This window comes from Phycodurus eques, chromosome 5 (assembly GCF_024500275.1).
Source record: "Phycodurus eques isolate BA_2022a chromosome 5, UOR_Pequ_1.1, whole genome shotgun sequence".
Lineage (NCBI taxonomy): Eukaryota > Metazoa > Chordata > Actinopteri > Syngnathiformes > Syngnathidae > Phycodurus > Phycodurus eques.
The window spans coordinates 26,236,015-26,255,445 of record NC_084529.1 but is presented as its reverse complement, the minus strand read 5'-3'; the positions used below and the strand labels follow the sequence as shown (position 1 = coordinate 26,255,445).

The window sequence follows — 19,431 nt, the reverse complement described above, 5'->3', positions numbered from 1 at the left end:
TGCTAACCAGTCGTCCACCATGCCCCCTATTATTCTATATATAAAAGTAACTTTGTATTTAATTCCTTAGCTTCATTTAATTTAAAATGAGTGTTACCTGTAATCTGTATATGATATATTCAATAAAATATGTATTGATTTGAAAATTATTGTCGATAGAACCAATACAATGTATTTTTTATTACTTTTTTTTTTCATTTTAGGTTTTTTAAATTTAATTCCTTATAAAGAGTGTATTGTTTTACCTTTTTTAATTCCCCGCCCCCCATTCACTGCATTCCCTTATGAATACATAGGCTATAGTAAACTCATAATAAATGTCTGTATAATTTGTTTAATTTTCATATTCTTTTATTTAAAATAGTCATTGATTATAATATAGGTATAAAAATGTATTTGTATTTTGTATTTGTAAAATGTATTTAATTTACTGTTGCTACACCAATAAAATGAGTATTATTTAAATATATTTTTTATTTTAATTATATATGCTGCCTGCAAAACTATATCTGTATATAAAAATCAATTTGTACTCAATGTGTTATTTTTATTTAATTTAAAATGACTATATGACTGTAAAAGTGTATATTTTTAAAATGTCTTAATTTAAAATTTACAACAGATTAAACTGTAAAAATTTAAATTCTTTATATAAAATGTGGTGCATAAAATAGATAGGTTTGGTAGAAGAAAATAAACCACTTGGGGTCACAAAAAAAAAAGTTACAAATACAAAACATCAAGTTCAGGAAAAAAATAAAAAAAGATTTCTTTCAATTATTAACATTACCGGTAATGTAATTATTATCAAGTATCATTTCTCACCGAGGAGGTTGGTTTTGGAGAGATCCACGTGGAGCTCGTCACTATCTAGGATGGTCCCAGCAGGTTGGTCACTGAGGACCACATCCGGCGCGACCTGAGAGAGGGGAACGGTGCAGCGAGGGTCTTCTGGGTTCACCAGAAGAAAGTCTGAAGAGATAGACACTCTCACCCTTAGTCTTACACTTTTGTGTCATGATTGTTACGTTTTTTTTTTTTTTTTTAATACTCCGCTGACCGCACCCTGGTCGAAATAGGCAAAGAGATCCTCCAGCAGCATCTTGCGCCACTCGTGTCCGTCCTGGAAGCTGTAGAAAGCCCACTTCTTAAGGAGCGCCTCTCCGTTGCCGTGCACGTCCGTGCTCAGCAGGCCAGGGAACCACTCCTCCAGCAGCGAGTCCACCTGGTCCACTACCTGGCCCAGGAGCACCCGGCCTGGCGAGGAACAAATCAAGAACAAATACAATCATAAATGACAAAGATATCAGAACATTACTACTCTGTATTGAATATTAAACATTTTGGAAAGAGAACAAAAGGACAGACAGGTGCAAAGGAAATTAAATTACACCCAAAAATACAACAGAAACCAGATTTAAATATGAAATAGTTGCTAAAAAACAGAAAATCTTGTTTGTGAAAGAAAAAAAAAAAAAAAACTCAGAGAAAATCTTATTCCCCCCTAACGTTAATTGTATATAGTCAGAAAATTATTTGTGTGTGTGTGTGTGTGGGGGGGGCAATGCTTTCAGTTAATTGCACCAAAAGTAAAATAAATTCATGAAAAATCACTAAACTTGGAGAAATCGTATTGCCACCTAAGATTATTATTTCCAATTAGTTTAATTTTATTAAGACAACAACAACAAAAATCACAAAAATTATTCGTTGCCACTGTAAATTAATTTGATATTTTCTCAAAAACAGTCATAACAAAATCAATAACAAAATGTTTTTCTGAAAATACATCACAAAATTTGAAGAAGATTCAGGGCAAGGTTGATAACAACAACAGCGACAATACTGAGTTGTTATTTCCTTTAGATTATCTTGTCGTTAGACAAGTTTAATTTAGTTTTATTTTTTAAATGTATTCCCCCCCAAAAAAAATAAAAATCACTCAATTTTGAGAAAATATTGCTGTCCTCTAAGATGAGCTTTTTCAAAAGAAAACAAAAACAAACAAAAAAAAATGTTCTTGTTGCCACCTAAAGTTAAAAACATGTTATTCAGAAATAAAAAGAACAACATTTGTTGATAACAACAACATCAACAATCATGGCGGCACAGTGATTAGCACATCCACAATCCTGAAGTTGTGGGTTCGAATTCGGCCTTCGTGTGTGGAGTTTGCATGTTTTATGTTTTCTCTGGTTATTCCGGTTTCCTCCAACATTCCAAATTCAATTCAAATTTTTTGAAGACTGTAAATTGTCCTTAGGTGTGAATGTGAAGGCTTGTTTCTACTGTATGTGATTGGCTGGTGACAAGTCCACTGTATACTGTACCTTTGCGCGAGGAGGGCACAGTGATCTTGAGCACGCTGGAGGTGTCTTCCTGCCGCGACGCCGCCTCCACCAGGCAGTAGGCCTCTGGGGACCAGCTCAAGTACACGCCTCGGTTCCAGCAAATTCTTTCAGGCGGACACGCTTTCTCTGGGAAAGGACACACAGAATTGAATGAGTTGACGGGTGGAGGAGGGGGGGGGGGTGTAAAATGTGCGCGTTACCTCTTCCGTGGAGCAAGTAAGCAGAGACCTCCAGCAAGCGGCTGATCTGTCGGGACCAGAAGTCCACGGGGAAGTAGGGCATTTCGTAGTCTCGCACGATCACCTCCGAGTTCTCGCAGTGAGGCAGCTCAATGCTCGGCTTGTCTTTGGGTAAACTGGAGGGGGGCATTGTATTTATAAATCATATAAAAGGTATTTATAGCACAGGGGGAAAAAAAAAAAAAAGTTTTTTTTTTTTGGTGTGGTTTATATTTTTCTGAAATTGTAATGTAATTATTATTGGAGATTTATCTAGATTTTTCTTATATATATATATATATATATATATATAAATTTCAAGCTAATTTATTTTACTTTATTAGCATTGCATTATATTTTTTTAAAACAATGTATTATGTTGTATTCGTTTAGTTTTTCATATTTGTACCTGTATAAATGTAAACTATTAGTTGCATTATTTTATTTTATATTTATTTAAGTCAATTATTATTTTTAAATGTATTTTAGATGTGTTGCTAATTCTTCCAAGAATATTTTTTCAATTTCCCATAACAATTTTGTGTATATCACTTTTTTGTCTGTATTATTTTTATTTTTTATTCATTTGGATTAATCATTTTTATTTAATATTTTTATGTAGGCATGTAATTAGTTTGCTTACATTTTCTTAAACATTTTATATAACTGTCTTTATTAGATTTATTTTTTGTTTAAATTTTGTAATTTCTATCGTCTTGTATTAACTATTTCTTGTGTATTTGTAATCCTTTATTAGATGAATTTATTTATTATTCCTTAATATCTATAAAGAAATACATTTTTCATTTTGCAATCCTATAATCCTTGATCCATTTTTGTACTGCAGTGCTGTCAGAATTTTAATTGTTTAGTTTTAATGGTTTTAATAAAATATTCTTAGAATTTTAAAAGCTATTTTATATATTTTTTAATTTATTATTTAATATATTTTGCATTCCAGTAATATGTTTTTCTTGTTTTTTATACATACTGTAGTTTAATAGCTGTGTTTTTATTTTTTTGTATAATTATTTTAAATTTTGCAGTCTTTGTATTCTTGGTATGAATTTTCTAAAAAAAATATATATGTTTTTTGTTTTACTTTACTACTTGTATTTATTTTATTTTGGAATTATCACTTTCAAACTTTCATTATCCTGTAATTCTTTGACTTTATTTTATAGTATTGTTTGTGTTAATTTTATTTTGTACAATTTTTTTTGTTCGTTTGTAATGATTTCAAAATCAATCATTGATCATTTTCCAATCATATTTTCATATATTTTAATTGGTATTAGTATTTTATTCTGTATTCTTGTAATTCTTTGACTTTATTCTTCAAGTATGTTTTTTTTTTTTAGACATTGCAGGTGCACCTAATGTTATGTCCAGTGGTGTGGATCTAACTGTGCGTACCTGCTGGGCACAAGCAGCTGGTCGTGTCCAAAAGGCAGCGCAATCTGGAATTTCTGCAGCAGTTTCAAGTAGTGTGTGGCGTGACTGGCAGGGAAACATTTGGTCTCTAGCATAAAATTTTCCACTGCTGAGCACTGAACTATTCCTCGGGGCTGGACGGATGACTTAACGGTCAATTTCTGCAAAGAAACGCCCAATAAGTGTGTGAGTGTCACTTTCGGATGACAACTCCTCATTAAAATGCACAAAGCATAGGATTCTTTTCCAAACATATCAGTTGAATGCACAGCGTTAACTGAATCGGGACTCTGCTAACGAGAAAATAATTTTGCAATGGGATTCTTGTTGGGACCGAAGCTTAATCTTGTATACGAACACCATGAAAAGTCGTTTTGTTTCTTTTTTGGGGAGTTAAAATGAAAAAAAAAATACTTTGAGGAAAATTGTGTTTCAAAATAAGGTTAAGTTCCCCGCCCAACATTTAATGAATACAAAGAGCGAAAACAGCAATAACAACAACGTTTGGAGAAAATGTTGTTGCCGATCGAAATAGGTGAAAATTATAATAGATTAAAAAAAAAAACTTAATTTTACATCTTGGTACAAGCTAGGATAAATTGTATTATTAAAACAACATTTTATCTTTTTGGGGGATTTAAAAAAAAAAAAAAAAAAAAAGATTTGGAGGAAAATTGCATTGCCATCTAGGGTTAATTCATAAAAATAAGCAGAAACGACTTCTTTTTTTGTTTCCTGTCTAGATTTTTTCATTACATGACTAAAACTGCACAAAATTGTGGCAAACCTGTGAGAGGACATTGCACAGCCACTGTGGATCGATGAAGTAAAGGTCCTGCATTTGGAGGGTGGGATCGTCAAAGTGCAACAAGACCCCTGAACACACGCACAAAAAAAATAAACATACAAACAAAAAGCTCCAATGTGAATAGAGTGACAATATTTTATCTTGACTACGGTTTTATTTTATAGTTTTTAATTAATATGCTCTACCTTGATCTGATGGGCAAAGTGCATTTCTGTTCTTTGATCCAGCCCACCAAGCATTTACATTATCAACTGTCCTGCAATGTGTGTTGCATTCATTTAGATGTTGCTTCATAAAATTGGTCAATTTAAATGTATTATTCATTTGACTTTATGTTTTAAATTAATTTATTTAATTAAATAATTGGTTGATTACTTTATTGTAAATAATCAAAAAAAAAGTACAATAAAAATGTACATACATGAAATGTACATGTATTCAAAAATTGGTTGAATATTATTATTATTATTGTATTTAATAATGTTTTTCATCATCTACAAATGAGGTAAAAATTTATTTAAAAAGTATTTTCCATCCATTTGCTTTTACCGCTTATCCTCACTAGGGTCGCAGGCTGCTGCAGCCTATTCCAGCTATCTTCGGGGGGGAGGTGGGGTACACCCTCAACCGGTCGCCAGCCAATCGCAGAAAAAGTATTTTCAAAATTAGTTTTATTTTCGTTTAATTATCAAATAATTGGTTGAGCAAATTAAATAATTGGTTGACTCATATACAGTCAATGTAACATTTTGCATAATTAATTATAAATAATATAAATGTGAAAATGAATTATTTCATTACGAAACTGTATTTACATACAATTTACGTATTTTTACATACAAATCTTTTTTTTTTTTTTTTACCTTACATAAACCATTTTTTTTTTAATTCATTCATCTAATTCAATAAACAATAACAAATATTGTAAAATACTGAGTTTGATATATACTATATGTAACATTTTTGGGGGTATTAGATATAGTAATTGCTTTATTAAGTATAATTAAATTAATTATAAATAATACAACTAAAAAGACAATCCATTTTTGTTTTGCTATTGAAATTATGTATTTTACATATTTAAATGCACATTTTAATTTGAATCACCTTCAGCAGGAAATGAGATAGCCCAGCTGTCTGCTGTTACAAATCAAATGTGGCCCTTGAGTACAAACGTTTGCCCACCCCTGCTGCACCCACTTATTTGGTTGTGCCACAACCTACAGTTAGAAGGCACTAATTTGCCAATTATTAGCATCGTAATACTGACCGGCTTGGCTGAGGAAATGGATGGCATGGGGAAGCTCCGCCTCCTCCAATGGCAGCTGACTTTCCTGGATAAGCTCCAGCAGCTGGTGCCGCATGAGAACAGGGAACTCCGTCGGAACCCTGGTCCTCTCCTGGAGAAGCTTGCGCTCCAGCTCCACATAGCTGTCTGGAACCAGCTGGCCCATCACGGGCTGACCTTGGATCTGCCGGACGGAAGGAGAGGGGTTAGGAGGTGAGGAAAGCGGATTCGAATGGAATGACGCCGACGTCGAGACACCTTGAAATCTGTGGCCTCCTTGGCGATGGCTTTGCGCAGCCGCACGACAGCGTCCGAGTCCTCGTAGGCCGACATCGTGAAGTACTCCTGGATGGTCGGGAAGCCCTGGTGGCTGAGCAGCTCCTCGCGGATCTTGGTGAAGCAGGCCTGGAACGCCGTGTCGTCGCTCACATCCAGGTGAGTTCCCACCAGGATGACCGGAGAGAGCGGAGCCACGGCCTTCAAGAGGATGAAAGACATTTGAGCCACTACTATTTCAATATACTGGGTTGTTAGGTTCGGTTGCTTTTTTGGTTGGGATTAACCATATGGGTTAGGGTTCAGTTTGGGATTGGTGTTAGGTTTATTTACACACACACACACAGACACACACACACACACACACACTAAACACTCACATCAAGGTTTGAGGTTAGTGGGCTAGATTAAGATTGGGTTAGTAGTAAAATAGGTTTCGGTTAAGATTGAGTGAGATTACATTAGGTTAGGCTGTGTTTACACTATGTTCCTGTGGTGCGCCGGGGATTTTGGCAATCCCCCCCCCCCCCCGTATTCACGCCGTGGGGGGACAGGGGTGCTACGTTTCGGTCTATGGTTTAATACCTATCATGTTCTGCCAGAGATCCTCATGTTTGTCACGTTGTGTCAAGGCGTTCTACGGATAAAACGCGGAGGCCAAGCAGGTTTGTAGCACCACTGCTCCAGACTTGGCATCAGGGCACGGGGGTGAGGCGAGGGTACATGTAAACTGCCACTCAATATACAGTATGTTTAATAATATTAGTTTCCTGTCAGCACCTAATTCATTTATCTTTTGTACAAGAGAGTCTGTTATTCACATGCAGATTACAGTGTGTAAACATAGCCATAAATTTCTCTCTCGCTCTCTCTCTCTCTCTTGTCTTGGCTTGGCTTCAGAAGAGTTGTGGCGGCAAGTGTGAGATGCTTCCTCTCACACTACGGACCGCGTCCAAGTTATGTTACGCCCTATTACGTACTGTCAGGCATAGTTGAATGCACCTCGTTTTACTCGGGTTTCACACTCGCACTATCCCATTTTGCCCGTAATGGCATGAAAAGGGGCTCCTGTGGCCGCCGTGAACATAATGTAAATGTAGCATTAGAATTAGGTTTCGAGCTGAAATTAGGGCTGGGTCAGGGTTAGCATTCGTGTTGGGGTTAAGGTTAGGTTATTTTATAGTTACTGGGTACAGGTTAGGTTTAGGGGGTCGTAGGATTGGGTTGGGATTTGGGTAGGGGGTGAGGTTAGGTTTTATGGTTAAGATTTGTCTTAGGGTTAGAACTGAAATCAGGGTTAGGTTAGTGTTGGCGTTCTTTTTGGGGGTTAGGTTCGATTAGGGTTAGTGGGTTATGGTTGGAGTTAGCGTTTTGTATTTCGGTTAGGTGAAAGTTAGTGGGTTGGGGCTGGAGTTAGCGTTTGGATTGAGGTAAGGTTAGGGTCAGCGGGTAAGTTTTGTATCAAAACTGTAATTAGGGTTACATCTGGCATTCATGTTGGTGTTAAGAGTTAAGTTAGTAGGTTATGAGTTAGTGGTTTTACTTTATTTTCTAGCTACCTTGATATTGAAGAGCCAGGGCTTGAGCGCATCCAGCTGCTGAGCTCCTCTGCTCATGTCGTGCACCACCAGGTAGAGAGCTCTGGAGGACAGGAAGTGAGGCTGCGAGCAGCACAGCTCATCGCCACCTGAGGGTGGCGCAGTCATCAAACCAAAATGCCTGCTGATCAGTGGCCTTTCATCAGTGGCTGGCTGTGCATTTAATACCTGGGCCTTTATCACGGATTTACCGGTAATCCGTCTCCTAATACCACCGCTATCACGTCACAATTATTGAAAGCGTCGATCCTATACAAAAATGCAATAAAACAGGTGGCAACTGTGCCAGTACATCGATATGTACATGCAATATTCATCTAATAACATGACAAAAGTGTAAAAAATGTCAGCAAAATACAGAGAAATAAAACCAGACATGCTGATCGTGTATTCATTTGTGCAGATCGCTACAGACATGTTTTGCTAAAAGAAGTTTGGCTGTGACATGTTTTGATCTGACCAACCAATCAGAGGATGGAAAAATGCTTAATACAGTCCAATTGCTAATAGAGTGGTACCTCCACTTACCTGACTAACCAGTTTTTCGAGATTAGACCCGTAGCTCAGCCGATTTTTTTTGTCTTGAGTTGTGACCAAAAATTTGAGGTACAAGTGCTAACTATGGTGGCAGGGAATTTCAAAAGCAGTAGTTTGGCAGATTGTGAACAATTCTCACTTCAAGTTGTCTATTGCGACTCGCAGTTGAAATTAAAATTAGCAGTTTTGAAAGAACTTGTATTTATACGAGCAGTAGCAATACATGCAGACAGAGAATTCTTTATCTTCTGTGAAATACAGTCTCTCTTCTAATCTAATCTACCTGTACACAGTCAGGATGGCCAAGCGGTCTATGGAGCTGCGTTCAGGTCGCAGTGGGTTCGAATCCCACTTCTGACACAATGATTTTGGGGCAGCCGTGGCCCAATTGTTAAGATCATCGCCTGCCACCGTGGGGGACCTAGGTTCAAGATCCCGACTGGACCATCCGCCAACATCCCCCGGACTCACGACTGTGGTGTCCTTGAGCAAGACACTGATACCCCGAAATGCTCCCCGGGCGCTTCAGCTGCCCCCTGCTCCAGTGTGTTCCACTAACATGTGTATGTGTTCACTGTGATGGGTTAAATGCAGAGAACAATTTTCGTTTGCATGCATGCATCTTCATGACAACAAAAGGTGATTCTTCTTCTTCTTCTTCTTCTATATCTGTATGTGTTATACTGCCCTCTGCTGGCCAAGGCATAAACATCAGAATGAGCAGCACAATGCCCATTGAATTATCATGATACACCAACTGTTTGATTCTTTCAGTCTATTAAATTATGTACTGTATGTTTTTAAAATGCCCATTACTGGTCAGATCAAATTGACATGGCAATTTTGATGGGACAAAAAAACCTAACATCCACCACACACACTTACTGAAAGCAACGCAGCCAAGAGAAACGCTACGGAATGAAGCCGAGAGACGAAATTACGTAATACGATTTCATGGAACAAATAACACAATTTGGGTTATAAAAATAGCTCAGTGCTTCTGATAGTGTTTGGGCCAGCAGAAAAAGCCTCGCGGGCCCTGACCGGCCACCACGACACTAGACCCACCTGAGAAGTCCCAGACGTTCAGCACCATCTTCTTCTTGTCCCGCTCCCTGATGGTCCAGTCGCGTACGTCCACAATGGCACCAGCCATCTGCCTGGAAGAGGCCTGTTGCGAACGCTTGATCTTCATCAGCTTCTGGACAAGGCTGCTCTTTCCGCTGCCGGCGTTCCCCACCACGATGAGCTTCATTCGGTAGTATGGAACGGCTTTCTTCAGACGCTGCTGCAGAAACCTGGACCAAGAGGAAGAACATCTTTAAATTCAGATTTCTTTCCATCTTTCACTTGTAATGGGACCCACAAATACAGGTATCCCCCACAAATTGTAAAAACCGCAAGTAATTGATGCACCCCTAAAAAAGGATTACACATGTAGTTGCCTTTAGATGCCACAGGATGGCACTAAAGCAATACTTTTCTATTAGACAGAGGCTTTAGCGCCACCTTGTGGCATCGTAGGATGCTTCAGAAAGAGCACAAGAACAGTTTATAGACGCGTTTTTCACCAAACAATTGTAAAGGACGGCGGCACGGTGAGCAATTGGTTAGCACATCTGCCTCACAGTTCTGAGACCCGGGTTCAAATCCGGCCTCGCCTGTGTGGAGTTTGGATATTCTCCCCGCGCCTGCGTGGGTTTTCTCTGGGTACTCTGGTTTCCTCCCACGTCCCAAAAACATGTATCGCCTCTCGCCCGAAGATAGCTGGGATGGGCTCCAGCACGCCCGTTACCCAAGTGAGGATAAGCGATATGGAAAATGGATGGATAGATAATTGTAGAGGATTGGTAAAAAAAAGAATAAATCTGTGAATAGGTGAATTTGTGCGTATCAAATCGTGAATACCTATGTGAAGAAACACTATGTGCAAGAAATTGAAAAAAAAATAAAATCAAAATCAAACAGGAATAAAACAGGCAAAAAAGGCAGGAAGAGATCCAGGGTTTACAGTTTAGAAAATAAAACCTAAAAAAAAAAAAAATCTGTCATTAAAAAGACAAGACATAAAAATGAAAAAAATTTAAAAAAACATTGAAAGTACACTTAAAACCCTAAAAAAATATATACAAAATAAAATGTAACAAGAATTAAAAGTGTAATAAATAATAAACAAAAACGAATATAATATTGATAAATGTAAAACAAAAATACAAAATCTGAACAAATGATCAAAAAATATTAACAAGCATCTATCCATCCATTTTCTGTATCGCTTATCCTCACTAGGGTCGAGGGTGTGCTGGAGCCAATCCCAGCTATCTTCGGGTGAGAGGCAGGGTATAACCTGAACTGGTCGCCAGCCAATTGCAGGGCACAAATAAACAAACAACCATTGAGACTCACATTCACACCTATGGGCAATTTAGAGTCTTCAATCAACCTACCACGCTTGTTTTTTTGGGATGTGGGAGGAAACCGCAGTACCCGGAGAAAACCCACACAGGTACGGGGAGAAACTGCCCACAGGCGGGGCCGGGATTTGAACCCCGGTCTTAAGAACTGTGAGGCAGATATTCAAACCAGTTGGTCACCGTGCCGCCTAATAATAAACAAAAAAGAAAAATAATGAATTCAAAACAAAATAAAATATATACTGTATATTGAATGAACCAGAATGGAGATTATCGTTGCATAATTTTATGAAAAAATGGACAAAGAAATCAAATTGTAAATATTCATGTTACATAAAAAGTAAACATAAAACATACAAAATAATACTACTACTTGGATGGGTTGGGTCTGGAAGAAGAGCTCCTGAAAATGTCACTTTTCACTCCCTTTCCAAATACTTGAGTCTACAGTAGATCCGAGCATAGCTCCTACCTGACAATGTCTTTGGTCTTGCTTCCGATCAGTTTGAGGTCCAGCTGGAGTCGTAGTCCGTCCAACGGGAGGTCCCACAGTCGGCTCAGCCTGCCCATCTCATCAGGGAAGGAGCGCAGGCCGGCATTGCGACTCATGTCCAGGGAAGTGAGACCCTCCAGCAGACCGACCTGCGGCGGAATCTGACATCCCGATGTACATGACATCGTCATTTTTAGATCTTTTAGTTCTGCTGCTACAGCTGTCCAATGTCCACCTCACCTCAGTGAGCTTGTTGTTGCTCAAGTGTAGCTTCTCCAGTCGGGTCCACTTGTGGACGGGCCCACTTAAATCCAGAGTGGCGATGATGTTGTGGCTGAACATCAGCTCGCGCAGGTTGCTGGACGCCCACGAAGACGGGCCCGGCAACACAGCGATGCGATTGGTCCTCATGTCCACCGATCTCAAGCTATGGAAAAAAAGCATGACAATAATTATTTCACAACAGGGAATAAGATATTTGCAGCATATTCGCACTCTTTGACCTAAAATATAATAATAATAATGATTAAAAAAGACAAATACATAAATGAGATAAAACAGTAAATTAAAAAGATAAAAATAAAGACAATGTCAATTAAATAATTATCACAAAATAAAAAATGTGAATTAAATAAAAACAAATAAATCTAGGAGAAATAAACATTCAATAATTAAAACAAACAACAAATATATAAAAGAATGGAATTAAGTAACAATTAAAAAAAATTGATTTGTTTTAAATCTGGAATGGATATTGTAGTCCCAACATTTTGAAGGTAAAATGAAATAAAAAAATTAAACGTTAAACATGAAAAAATGTCACTGAAAGTTGTAAAACAAATCAAATAAAATGCTGCTGCACATTCAACTCACCTTGGGGAGAATGTATTTCATCATTTTAAATCCAAAATAAAAGTCAAAACAAACAAAAAATACTGTACATGTAATTATTTTAAACTGCATTTTTTATTTAAAAAATAAAATTACAATAGCATTTTTTGATAAACATAAAAAAAAATAATCCGCTTATTGTAACTTCATTTTTTTATCTTTTTAATGTAAAAAATAAGTAATTATTTAAAATAATGTTGAACATTGCCCTCACCTTGGTGAAGTTGAATATTGTAATAAATTCAAAATTCAATTTAATTCAAAATAATTTACACAAATGTAAAAATAAAACACTATACATAATATTTTAAACATATTTTTACTTTTTATTTTAAATAAAATAGGTACAAATAATAAGGAATGAAAACATAATTAAAATACATTAAACATCAACATCCACCTAACCTCAGTTTGCATAAAAAATAAATACATTTAAAAACAAAATAAGATAACATTTTCCTTTGTACCCGTATGGCCTGTACGTTTGCGCCTACTTGCATAAATGACCTTAAATAGGATGAAAGAGGAAAAACTTGCAAAGGAAAATACTAATGAATAAAATATTTACAGTACATTCACACTCACTTAGGTAGGCAGAGTATGGCATCAGAGACGGCAGTAAAATTGTTGTTGGCAAGTTTCAGGGTGGTGAGCTTTGACGGCAGCTGTGCCAGGAAACCTGGAGGCGATAACTAATTCCGTAAAAGACAGAAGAGGAGTACCTAATGTTGTGTTTTCACATCCAGTCTCTCACCTATTTTGTTGGAGGAGGCGTTGAAGACCTCCAGCTTTGGGCAGCCCATCAGGAAGTTGGGAAAGATGTCCGTCATGTCATTCTTGCTTACATCCAGCAGTTTGATCTCGGGGAGGTGTGGCGGGGGTGTGCAGAGCTCGGCCACGCTGTTCCTGAAGATCGCAGCAAAGAGTCAACATCGTTCCGCCATCAGAGAGGTGTGTCAGCACATAACACTCTGGAGGGTCCTACCCTTCCATGAGCAGCTCCTCCAGGTGCTCGGTGGCGCGGCCCAGCTGGCGTGGGAAGGCGGTCAGCTTGTTGAAGGACAAGTTGAGCTGCCGCAGTGACGGACAGGCGGCTGACGTGTTTAAGGCGAGGTGCGGGCCGATGCAGTTGCGCGACACATTGAGAGTCGCAAGCGCTGGCAGCGCCAGGAGCTGTGCTGGAAGGGTCTGAAGTTGGTTGCCCTGCAGGTCCAGTTGGGTAAGGCTGCTTAAACTCTGCACCAAAGACACAGGACGTTTGATCAAGATCTTAAGTTGTAGAGCTGAATTGTTAAGAGTTTGTATTTTATGGCAAGTCATCTAACTGCGTCGACATCCCCCACCCATGTACAAAGACAACAAGTCAAATGTAGTTTAGCGTCATCCATCTGTCTATTTTATGACGTTCAAATTTAATAGCAATTGGATAAAAATCTCTAGGAGTCATTTGTCTTTGAAGCACCTCCTGGAAATGGCCAAAATGAGCCTAAAATGGCTGCTTCAAATCAAAATAGGCAGACTTCCTGTGTGTTTTCGGGCATTGCTTTTTGAGACTTTCATGTGGGTTTACTCATGATACAGAATCCTACTAAATTGCCTCTTGCTAAGCTTTGGGGGCAATTTTTTTTTTTTTTAATTAACAAATTCTCGGGGGCACTACTGAACCAATGACAAGTCATCAAATTTCACTGCCATGCTCCGCCCACTCAAAAAGACGAAAATCCAAATTTAGAGTTACCCATATGTCACGTATAATTTTCGGACAAAAATCTCTAGGAAAAGTTCCGTTTTGAAGGACTCCTGGAAGATTCCGCTCAACTGGCTGCTTCAAACCAAAATGGCAGACTTCCTGGTCATTTTCGAGCATGGCTTCCTGAGACTTTATTGTGGGTCTACTCATGATAGTTGACACATGTCTATCGACCACAGTTCATGTTGCTAAGTAAAAATAGCTTTGGTGGTTGAAACTTCCTCACATTTTTGAGTCGTGTACCCAGAACAGATATCAAAGTCACCAAACTTTGCCGCCATACTCCGCCCATAGGCAATGACAAAAACTCAAATATTTCACAACGTTGTCCGTCTGTCTAGTATAGGTAGCTCTAATTTTGTCAAAATTGTATTTTGGTGTGGTTTGTCTTTGAAGGACTCCGAGAAATGATCTTAGCAGCTTGAGCACTGAGTCTTATTGGCACCTGACAGAGCGCAGGAGGGAACTCCAGCAGGACGTTGTGGCTCAGGTCGAGTCTCAGGAGGTGAGCCAGCTGCTGCTGAACCGGCCCATGGTCCATCAGGCACGACACGCAGTCCAGCTCATTCTCCGACAAGTCCAGCAAGCGGATCCTACTCTCCTTCTCCTTGGGAAGCGCCGACGAGCTCTCCAGAGACCCCAACGCTGGAAATTAAAATATCCTATTCAAATAGCGTTTTGAAACCATGCATGCATTTGTGACTAGTTGATTAAACATCTGTACAAATACTTTTTTGGTGTCTTCCATATCGTCTGTGTGCTTGCTCATGGTGTTCGCTGTCTATTGGACAACTCTGGGGGGGTGGGGGAAACAAAAGTTTAACATTGTCAGAATGTTAAACTATGAAGACAAATTATGCAGGGAGTTATACTCCAGATCCACCCACGATGAAAATCTGCTAGTTTGAGAAGTCATATAAAAATCTGTTTTTTAAAATACAATTTAAACCTTACAATACCACTCCCACAGACTTTAAACACATTTGACCCATCTTTTTAACACAATGAAAACAATTCTGAGTATAAAAATGCATTGAAAATATGTATGTAATAATAATGGAATGAAAAATAAAAACATTTTGTATAGCTTAAGCCTTAAAATACCCATATCGCATGCACTACTCACATTCAAAAATTATCCAAACACGTTTTTTTTTTTTTAAACACATTGCAAACATATTTCCACACAATAAAAATTGTACAAAAAGTACAATACATTTGATTATTAACTCAGTCACTGCCAGCCGTTTTCAAAGTAGATTTCCCGATATTGTCAGTCGTTAGAGAGCAGTTTGACTGATCTTTCAAGACCCATATAATATTCTGTGACAATGTAAGCAGCAAACCTACCAAAGGAAAAGCGCAGACTCTCTCCTTACAACAGAAAAAAAAGTTGGTTTCTAGCTTTTTCTGTTCTTTAGTAATCAGTAGTAGAACATGGGTTGGTTTCACCAAAAAGACTGCTTGATGATCAAAAAGCAGAGAAAATGGGATTTTTATAAAAAGAAACATGTCAAGCAGACCAGTGACTTTGACACTAATATTATTTTTGCTTTTTTGACACCTCAAACTATAAAGTAACAAAAACAAGACTGGAAAACGGCTTTTGATGGCAAAATAGATAAGAATAGATTTACAGATATACATCTATGGAATGCGCCGTGAGCGACTCTAACTCACCGCATGGCTCAAGTTGAAGGTCAGTGGCTTTTTTGCAGTGTTTGTCATTTACTTCAGAAAGTGCATCATCTTTTCTCACTGTCAGTGAATCGCACACATACTTTTTACTACCTCCCGTGACGCATACTGTTTATATATACATATAGATATATATACTCTGTTCGAGTGTCAGATGGCTAAACTTGTCCAACTTCTAAACTGCTGGCATTTCTCTCCCTCATAATCAACGTGACAAGCCGAGATTCATCGCCTAATCTTTATTTTCTACTCAAAAGCTGTGCTGATCTCATATCCAAAGCGATGCAATCCTTCCACCTACAGGGATCTGTTAGTCATTACGGTGGTTTATAAACCTGAATTTGACAGACAAGCTGGGTGAGACACCCTCTTACACCTACCCACTGAAAAACCTACTTGGTGAATATACATTTAGTGGCAGGAAACGGTTGGATTCTAGTTGACGAATATAAACAAACACAGAAGTGACTGAGTTTAATTTAGCACCGAAAAATGCAAATTTCAACGTGAAAAATCTTCTAAACACCCCCACACCCCCCAAAAAAAAGAAAAATCCTTGATATAGTGGGAGATGACTGTCATATTTCAAGTACCTCCGCGCTGGCATGTCTGCGGCGTTCGTGGTTCCTCTTGAATGAGCCACCCCTCAGCTCCTCTGTGGAGTTGTTGCGGGGCTTCAGGGAGGCCCACGTCAGTGAATCGCTCCCTAATCAATGGAAAATGATCAACAACACATCACATTGGTGTGAATGAATGGCATCCTCACCGTCACTCTCCATGTCGTCGAGGAAGAGCCCTTCGTCCAGGGAGAGGAAGCTGAAGCTGGAGTCGTCGCTCTTGTCAGAGATGTATCCAGACGTCAGACAGGGGTCCCCCAGAGACCTAAGAGGACATCCCAGGGTTCTGGAGCATTGTAAGGAGTGAATGTAGCGCGCCAGGCTGGCTCCTTTACCTTGAAGAAAAAGAGCACACATCCACAGATTTTACCTGCATGGAATATTTGGCGATATCAGCCACCACTTAATTTCGGCCGCCTCTAGCGCTAAACCTCTGACATGAAGACTGTTATTATCTGACCAGCAGTGTTGCGCAAGTTGGGAAGACGCTCCCGCTTTCTTTTCTACTTAAAATGTGTCAGACGATTTCACAGGTAAATATTGTTTCTTTTGTAACCAAGTGCGCTAGATTTCTCCTTTGCTATATTGGCTTTTCAGAGATGTCTCATAAAATGAGCAAGTACAGTGGTACGTTGATTGACAAGTTTAATTCATTCTGTGACTGGGCTTGTAACTCAATATGCTCTGATGTCAAATTGGGAGAGAGAGACAGGATGCTGGGCGAACAGACGTTGTGCTGTTCGCCACCGCCATCTAGCGGAGGTGTACTGAAGCTCGTGTGTACTTCAAATTTTGGCTTCCAACACCCTGTTTGTTTAAAAAAAGATCAAGATAAAAAAAGATGTTCAACCCTCCTCACTGTTGCTGTAGCGCAGACTGTGCGCCCTGCCTCTCTGGGCCAGCAGGGGGCTAAGCCAGGCGGAGTCTAGACGGCCCAGACGGAAACCGCCAAGGCACAGGGCATTGTTGTTGAGATCCAGGCCCAGGCGGCCCAGCAGCTGGATGACCATCGGCCCGTCGCCACGTTTCACGCTGACGGCCAGGGCCCGGCGGAGGTGCTGTTCGTGGGCGCCTTGGCTCAACAGCAGCTCCAGGAGCTCTAAAGGGCCTCCCTTTTGGCACACCTGGAACACAGACCAAGTGGAAACTAGGGTCAGGGTTAGAGTTGTGATCTCGCTATCGCAGATTTTCACTTATAGCGGGTGGGTCTGCAACGTATAAACGGGACTTCATCGTTTGGTCTTTTGTGGGCAACGAAGTTTGATGACTGGCTGTAAAAAAACGGTGTTCCTACCTGGTAGATGAGAGACTCCGTTTTGGTCTTTTTGTTGACATCGGCTCCGAGCTCAATGAGACACTCCGCCATGACAGTGTCTCCGTCCTCGCACGCCTTCTCCAGCATACTGTAGTGTAGCTCCGAGTTGGCGCACATCTTGGACAGAGCCAAGCACGCCGACCGACGCAACTGAGTATGCACATACAGGGACACGATGGGCGTCCTTTTCACTGTGAAAATGTAGTCTCTCATCAATTTCCTGTGTGGTTTGACATACTGGATTCTTGCAGTGCTCGGGAATATCGGACTCTCTGAGAAGTTGGAATATCTGCCGGTCAAAGTCTTCCCTCTGCAACTCCACAGCTGATCCTGAACAGGCGTCCAGCAACCTCAGCGCCACCTGGAAACACTGCAGAGACACAACAAAAGCCTGTAAAAACAATTTTTTTTGGTTATATTTTAAAACTGACAAATATACTCCTTTATGTGTTAGGTTTCCTAAAGGCACTAAATGTTGTTTTCCCCAAATTGTGATATTTACTTAAATGGTCTTTGACCTTTACTACATTTTCTTTGATGTTGACTCAATTTTCGTTGATGTTTACGTTTGCCTATAAATACTATGCAATTAATATTATTATAACAGATCTGGCGCTGATCTAATAATTAATTGAAAAACCTGTGATGTATGAGAAAATCTGAGCCACAAATGATGTTAGATACCTTGAGCAGTAAATCATAATCCTCCTTGTGCTGGCTCAGGGAGGCCACCAGGACCGAGGCCAGGACGGGAACAATCATCCTGGAGAGCTTCTTCTTGGATACCAGGTGACTGAGCAGGGTCAGACCCCAGTAATGAATTTCTGCAGGATGTTGATTTTAATTTTTATTGATTAGATTTTTCTGGGGACCAAGAATTTTATGAGGGCACCTCGATCCTGCGGGAACATTTGTAGCGTGTGGAGCACCGTGTCGATGGCCCCCTGTTGGCAGAGCAAGTCCACTGCACCTGAGCAGTCAGCCAGGGCGGAGAGCACCTTCAGGCCGCACACCTGGATGGTTGGACACCTGATGAACTTCACAAACAGACACACGTGAAAAAAAAAAACATTAGTCTGGATTACAATAGAAAATAGGAAGATTATGAGGACGAAAGTGTTGGGACACATTCCAGAGGGTACTTTTGCACAGCCTGGGGTGAAACGTGGACCATCATCAACTCCCACTTATCTATTTTACAGTTTTAAGCTAGTTTTGGCTATTCAGTGGAGCCTTGAGATAAGAGCTTAATTCATTCCTTGACCATGCATGAGTCCAGACCACAGAAATGAACGGAACAACTTTTATCCTGCTCAACGCGGCATGGTGAACAGCTGGTTAGCACATCCACCTCACAGTTCTGATTTCAAAGCCTGTGTGGAGTTTGCATGTTCTCCCCGTTCCTGCGTTGGTTTTCTCTTGGCACTCCGGTTTCCTCCCACATCCCAAAAACAAGCATGATAGGTTAATTGAAGACTCTAAATTGCCCGAAGGTGTGAATGTGAGTGCGAATGTTGTTTGTTTCTATGTGCCCTGCGATTGGCTGGCGACCAGTTCAGGGAGTATTCTGCCTCTCGCCCAAAGATAGCTGGGATAGGCTCCGGCACGCCGACGACTAGTGAGGATAAGAGGTACGGAAAATGGATGGATGGATAGATTGCATTTTTTTTATTACCAATATTTTTATTTGTATTTTTTTGTTTCCAAGAAACGTAATGTGGTGACCACTGACAGTGGTGGTGT

The 19,431-nt window shown here is 39.6% G+C and overlaps 1 protein-coding gene across 2 annotated transcripts in view; it reads right to left on the bottom strand.

Annotated features, from left to right (window-relative positions):
* Positions 1-19,431, bottom strand: part of lrrk2 (leucine-rich repeat kinase 2) — a 44,049-nt gene that overhangs the window by 10,265 nt on the left and 14,353 nt on the right. For both annotated transcript variants that reach the window (XR_009768652.1, XM_061678355.1), the window contains exons 14-37: positions 18,581-18,725; positions 18,373-18,512; positions 17,927-18,058; positions 17,668-17,838; positions 17,233-17,497; positions 16,523-16,708; positions 16,350-16,462; positions 14,789-14,852; positions 14,504-14,703; positions 13,294-13,544; positions 13,063-13,214; positions 12,894-12,987; positions 11,658-11,844; positions 11,397-11,578; positions 9,579-9,808; positions 7,935-8,062; positions 6,358-6,576; positions 6,082-6,283; positions 4,791-4,879; positions 3,986-4,164; positions 2,552-2,706; positions 2,331-2,477; positions 1,066-1,257; positions 826-972 (exon numbers count right to left, since the gene is read on the bottom strand). Coding sequence is in view for 1 of the 2 variants with exons in the window: in XM_061678355.1 (XP_061534339.1) it covers positions 826-972; positions 1,066-1,257; positions 2,331-2,477; positions 2,552-2,706; positions 3,986-4,164; positions 4,791-4,879; positions 6,082-6,283; positions 6,358-6,576; positions 7,935-8,062; positions 9,579-9,808; positions 11,397-11,578; positions 11,658-11,844; positions 12,894-12,987; positions 13,063-13,214; positions 13,294-13,544; positions 14,504-14,703; positions 14,789-14,852; positions 16,350-16,462; positions 16,523-16,708; positions 17,233-17,497; positions 17,668-17,838; positions 17,927-18,058; positions 18,373-18,512; positions 18,581-18,725 (3,970 nt within the window). In the remaining variant the exon portion in view is untranslated. The remainder of the gene's footprint in view (positions 1-825; positions 973-1,065; positions 1,258-2,330; positions 2,478-2,551; positions 2,707-3,985; positions 4,165-4,790; positions 4,880-6,081; positions 6,284-6,357; positions 6,577-7,934; positions 8,063-9,578; positions 9,809-11,396; positions 11,579-11,657; positions 11,845-12,893; positions 12,988-13,062; positions 13,215-13,293; positions 13,545-14,503; positions 14,704-14,788; positions 14,853-16,349; positions 16,463-16,522; positions 16,709-17,232; positions 17,498-17,667; positions 17,839-17,926; positions 18,059-18,372; positions 18,513-18,580; positions 18,726-19,431) is intronic.